We start from the raw sequence: 6,385 nt of genomic DNA on the forward strand, positions 1-6,385 counted from the left end.
TGGTTATTACAATATAAGAGGAGTACCTTGAAGCATGGTTGAACATGATGTATTACTTAGGTCACATTTGGATAATATGGTGAGCATGATGCACTATCTAGAAGAAAAGTCGTGTTTTGAAAATGAGACTAGTTTCATGCACTTATGAGGGTCTTGTATTAAAGTAGGTGAAGTATGATACAGTAGCTAAGAGACAGGGATTATTTTGCTAATGAAGCTAGTATGGTGTAGTAGCTAAACGGAGGGTTATATTTTTAAAATGGATAGATCAAGAAGCATTATCTAGAAATTTACCTTGCAAATGAGGTCGGAATTGGGTACTGGCTGACATACACATAATTTAACGTAAAGCCAAACTGATACACTGGACATCAATGGACTCTGGCAGTCATTACTGAAAAGTGTTGGACACAACCATGTTAGCCAAGGGTTGACCACTGGTTCCTTGAATTGCTCTGAGGAGGTTTGCATGGGAAACCCTTTCTTGAAAACCTTGTAAAGTGAGTGCAAAGGGGAGGTGACAATGGCCAAGATTAGTAGAAGCCTAGAACATTGGCTGTGGATTAAAGTCACATACTGTGGCTGAAAAAAAAAAAAAAGAACCAAACATTAATAAATGACAATCAAAAGAAATATCCAAGCATGAAAATTAATGTTTCATTGACACTTTATGGACACACATACTTTCATAATTTTTTGTACACACCCTCCAAATGAACTACATCAAAATAAATAAGTACACGATTCTAAGTTTGCATATACTATCCACTTATCAAACAGAACTTGTAACTATCATAAACCGTACCCTTCTAATTATGCATAAACTTTTGTTTGAATGTTGTACTTTATGAAAAATCTTACACTACTGCATAAAAAGATATCTTTGAAAGATGTTGTCTTCAAAACTTCTAAAAACATCTCCACATTTCTAAATACTCTTTAAAAGTAATGAAAATAAAAATACTTTAACGAATAGTTCTGTCGTATTCCTAACAAGGTAATATTTGTTTTGGATTCTCGTGCAAAGCAACACACAGGGTATCTGTACCAGCTGTCCCTAATTTTAAACTGACAGACTAGAGGGAAAGCAGACAGTCAACAACACCCACCACCAACTTTTGGGCTTTTTTAATTGAATAGCATAGTGGGATTTGGCCATCACTCTTATAACATACTTATGGCTCCAAATTGTGAAGCACAAATGACTAGGCCAATTAGATGAAATGAAAATGTTGTAGAAAAAGATCCTGTAGTATTTTCTTCATAGTTATGAAATGTTGTAGAATGGTCCTATAGAATTATCAACATGGTAACAAATGTACCATGAACGTTGGGTACCATAGTATTATTTTCTACATGGAAATAAAATTGTTGTAGAGAATGGCACTTTGAATTCCTTATATGACAATGACAATTTTAAAACAAATGATTCTACTGTGTGCCCTAAATTGTAAAGAAAACGTTGTAGAGATTGATTTTATGGTGACGTGTACCTGCGTGCATCGTAATGAAAAAAGCAAAAAAAAAAACCCAACAGGAAAAGCCAAGAAGAGAAGCCAGATTTAAGCTTACAGCTAATCAAATGGACCATCTCGAGAATAGTGCAATGTCCAGAACACAGTTCAAAACATACTTTCTTTCAGAACTGTATCAGACAGTGTCAATGACATTTCAGCAGATCTGATGAGAAGTCATCTGATGGAGATTCAAGCTCAGATGATTACATTAAAAAAGAAAAAAGATGGCCAGCTTAAGCCACTTTGTCAGAAAAAAAAGCTGAAACTCCTAAATCACTAGCTTCTGAAATGATATAAATAATCTGTTACAGGGTATTTGAGTTACAAGTTCATGTGAGTGATACATCAGTGCAGTACTATGCCCTTATTAAGCACAAAATGTGATCACTTTCTACTGATAAGCTCGACAACACAGTTAGAGAAAAGTTGTCGTGGCCTTCTAAAGTAAATATTTGTTTATCAAAAACTTCTATCTGGGTGTGAACATAACAATTATCATGAAAATAAAACGTAAATGACAATAACAATAGGAATACATCAAAACCAAAAATGTACATTTTCCAAGACAGACTTAAGTCACAAATACTTAAAGGTTAAAAAACTTGGTATCAAAGCCCACAAAATAAAAAAAACACACCTCAATCTGGAAGATGACAAGAATTATGAGGCTTCACTATTTGAAAAGACTTCATTTTGTCAGAGAATACAAGTGGAGGAGAGAACAAGTAACAGAGAAAGGAAGAATGGTCTAAAGGACCTTTAGCCTGGTAACTCTACAGAGCAGAAGCAGATAAGTCATTTCAACAAAGAAGAAGAAAAAAATTTAAATATGGGTCCAAACTGAGAGCAAGAAGGGATTCACTCCCATATTATCTACATAATGGCAATACTCTAATCCAAGTTGTAATTTTTTTATTTTAATATCACCATCTTAAATTGTCACAGAAAGGTTTGGTTTATTTGAGTGGTACATGGAGTGAAAAGGTTTAAAACTACTGATCTACACAAATGGTGATAAAACTTTTTCTTTGATCAGTAAACAGTTAAAGAAGACTGCCAGTATGAATGGTGAGTCATCTAATGGACTGGGAGGAAATTAAACTTCTTTAATGATGGATCAGAGAGGATCAAAGCATGAAGATTTAACTGAAAAACAAGTAGATAGAAAAATCACAGTTTTGGGCTGACAGCATAGAAAATATTTCCAAAGTGGAAGAGGAATAGGGAAATTAATTGCATAAGCTGCAGGAGATAAAACCATGGCTGTGCTGGCCATAAGAAAATCTGAAAAGGTATACACAACTTCATCATGACTCAAGGTGGGGTATAAGTATTAAAAACTGTCTTAACCAATCCTGGTTCAGGGCATCTATATACAGGGCTGCTGAATGTAGGATTAGGGACTTTTGAATGAAATAATACATCAAAGATGCAAAATCTGATCTACAAGCAGATTAATTTTTCCTGGAAAATGACAAGCTTGTAGGGTTAGTCCATTTAGCCTTTAACCGTATGGTTATGGGTCCCCTTTCTGTTCATGTCACAAAATTTTATTGAGTTATATTCAAAGGTTAATTAAGCAAATTTACTATCAAGGTATGTCAATGAAATTAGCATTGTAACATTCATTATAATTCAATATTTTGTGTTATCTATGTTTTAAATACTTTATTTCAAAAGAAACTTACAAAAAACTCTTAATCTTTGGTTTTGCTATTCTGTGACACACAATCAGTTACAAGTCTTAGCTTACAGTCAGTCTTAAGTAATTTTTCTCATAAACAAGACCTTAACGTATAGACTGAAATTGGGTTAATTGCTCTGTTTACATATTCTCCTTTCAAATTCATTAGGTCAAATTCCAAGAAAGGAAAAATAAATCTCTTGGGAACTCTTGACAGAAGCCATGCCCACTTTCTAAAAATTGTCATACGATTTCACAATCAACACTATATTTCTCTAAACGTTTATAACCAATAGAAAGAGCTAATTTTAGACTACAATTTTCCATTGGTTATTTTCAAATTGGCAGGCACAGAAATCCATATAAGTTCTCGATTCTACTTACAGTATTGTTGCCCCTAATATCCTTTCTAGCACTTTGTATTGTTTCTCACCTATAAATATGTTAGTTAGATAGACAATTAAATTGTATTTAGGTTTTAGTTTTATATTTCAATTAATTATGTGCTATTTATGGTTTAAAAAGCATATCGGAAAAGCTTAATAATTTTTAAGTTCACAAGGCTTAGCATATTAGCCGAGTATCCCAATATTCTGTCGAAGGCTAAAGTGTCTCTGCTGATGATACAGCAATATTGCCCGAGGCCACCCATTGACATGTGTCATGACAAGTAATATTGGTAAAGGACAGGAAAGGAAAATAAAACCTTAAAAATAAATTATATGTGAAATACTACAAAGAATAAATTACCCATGATATTCACCCCAATGCTTGTAATGAGGCATTTATGAATAAATTGAAATCTGTCATCAGAAGTTTTAAAGTGATATCTTGGTCCTTCAATAGTGTTTTTCTGGTCCAACTACCAGCTCAAGGCCTTTGTTAACAGAATCTCTGTGTCAAAGAGTTTGTTCCAAGAAAGACACCACATATGAACTAAACCCAAACATATTAAAGAAACCACCGCTACAAAAGTCTTCACAAAAAAGGGATTTAATGACCAGAAAAAGTTTGGGATAGGAGAACCTTGTAAATAGAAGATTTCAATACCATTAACTACAGAGAAGGAAACTACAGTAGCTCCAGGCAAGAACCAATCACAATTAGCAAACAACTACAAGAACCAATTAAGAGACATTCTTTGATAGATTATTTAGGCAGAGTATTCATGATGAAACTTTGTAGAATGGACAGCAACTGCCTGTTTTAGAGTCAGAAGTGTAGAGGGTGACGTTTCAAAAGTCTTCCACCTTTCGTCTTCAGGTCGGTGTAAGGTGTTGTCAGTCTTTATAGTATTCTAGATTGTAATTTTAAGAAATGCATAACCAAAACTTGCTGAATCACATCTAGCCACTGGAAATTTTTAATAAATTTTTCATTACATTGTGCTTTTTTCATGTATTTAGTAATATTTAAACCTCACAAATAAATTGGTAAAACATTTGAATCACCAATATAAGTCAAAATCAGTAAAGGAATATAATTCTACATTTTGATTTCCATTGTTTGATCACCAGCTGACAAACATGCATATCGGCAAGTAGACTTTCAATAGTCAAGACATGAATGAGATGATTGGAACTGAAAGTTTCCATGGGCTCTATACACATTGCACAGAAAAGACTGAATGATTGGTTAACCTTCAAAGAATTGTTAACTTCAAAAAGCAGTGTGCTTGTGTTTTGTTTATGGCATAAATTGAAAATTGGATCATCAATTTTCTTGAGGCAAGATGAAGATCCCCTCCTTTCCTTGCTCCTCACTGGGTTAAATTGCTAATATCCTAGCACCTAAATGTCAGAGATATTTTAATCATTTTGTATGACTTCTAGCTACTCTTGGTATGCAATGCAATGTAAAGTATGATTTTTATATCCATGCTACTTGTGGCAGAATGCACCACTATATAATGTATAACATTTAATTCTAAGCTACTTGTATCAGTATTAAGGTTCACATAAAAAGTTTATTCATAAATGCAAGACCTACTAAAGGCATTTCAAGGCTAATTTTACAGTTTTGGGTGTATTTAGGTAAAAATTACTTGCAGTGTGATAAATAACATCTAAGATATAGACTACACATATTTATATATGTGTACAAGTAAAAAATTGGGAATTTAAAAATTTGCAAATACGGATCATAAAAAAAGTAAGCAAACAAGGCTGGAGATACTGAGAACATTATCTACTCAAACTACAAACCCCTATTTTGGCTCCATGCTGTTACCTAGAATTACATTTGGTGGAGTCAAAATAGGGATTTGTAGTTTGAGTAAATAATGTCTACAGTATCCTCAGGCTTGTTTCCTTAATTTTTTATGATCCCTATTTGCAGGTTTTTAAATTCCCAATTTTTTATTTATCTTGTTTGCTGGCTTTTGTAAGCTGAACTATGGGCAAAGGATTACTTGATATGGTAGCTAACTTTATACAATGTAATGATAATAAACATAGGTAGTAGCTAGCTAATATGGTTCATGATGATTTACTGTAGATGTTTACTTTTTTGATCGTAATTAGTTCGAAATGTAAAATGTTAAGCTCTAGCTGGAGATCGTCAGAGATTTGTTTGAGAATATAGTGAGAATTTATAGTTTCTGTGCAACTAAATTCTCTAAACATAATACATAGCAATGGGTAAATATATACCTAGACTAAGACACAACCCCCACTAAGCATACATAAATTTTACCAGTAGAAAAGCAGCTTTTTCAAATAAAACATATACATATAAAACATTGATTTAAATAAACCTTCGTGTCTTTTAAAGTTATTAATCTACGAATTTATATAATAAAATTTAATATTATGTGCATTGATTTTTTTTTACAAGATCATAATATAGGGATTCGCTCCCTAAAGACACCAAATGTATAGTGTACAAAGCATTGAGTATCTACATGTTACAGTCATCTATTATTGGCTGATAATTACTGTTTACCATGTATTTAAGCTTTTTAACCCGATGACTACCAGCTACTAACTTTCTTAGTAGGCAATGCAAGTCTTGCTATATTTCATTCCAACAATAAAACTAGTGGACGAATATGTTCGAAAGTTCATAAGTACTTTGACAAATATAGGTAGTTTAAGAAACATAAAGCCTATTACTTTTAATAAATTTAGTTTTTTGCATTATGATCTTTAATATCTTGGAAAATTACATTAGGAAATGGTATTTA

General features: G+C 32.7%; 1 protein-coding gene across 1 annotated transcript in view; it reads right to left on the bottom strand.

The window, feature by feature from the left end:
• Positions 1-6,385, bottom strand: part of LOC106470751 — a 64,996-nt gene that overhangs the window by 25,690 nt on the left and 32,921 nt on the right. Inside the window, exon 8 of the mRNA XM_022399387.1 lies at positions 295-582. Coding sequence (XP_022255095.1) covers positions 295-582 — 288 coding nt within the window. The remainder of the gene's footprint in view (positions 1-294; positions 583-6,385) is intronic.

The sequence above is a fragment of the Limulus polyphemus genome, unplaced genomic scaffold (genome assembly GCF_000517525.1).
Source record: "Limulus polyphemus unplaced genomic scaffold, Limulus_polyphemus-2.1.2 Scaffold4200, whole genome shotgun sequence".
Taxonomy (NCBI): domain Eukaryota; kingdom Metazoa; phylum Arthropoda; class Merostomata; order Xiphosura; family Limulidae; genus Limulus; species Limulus polyphemus.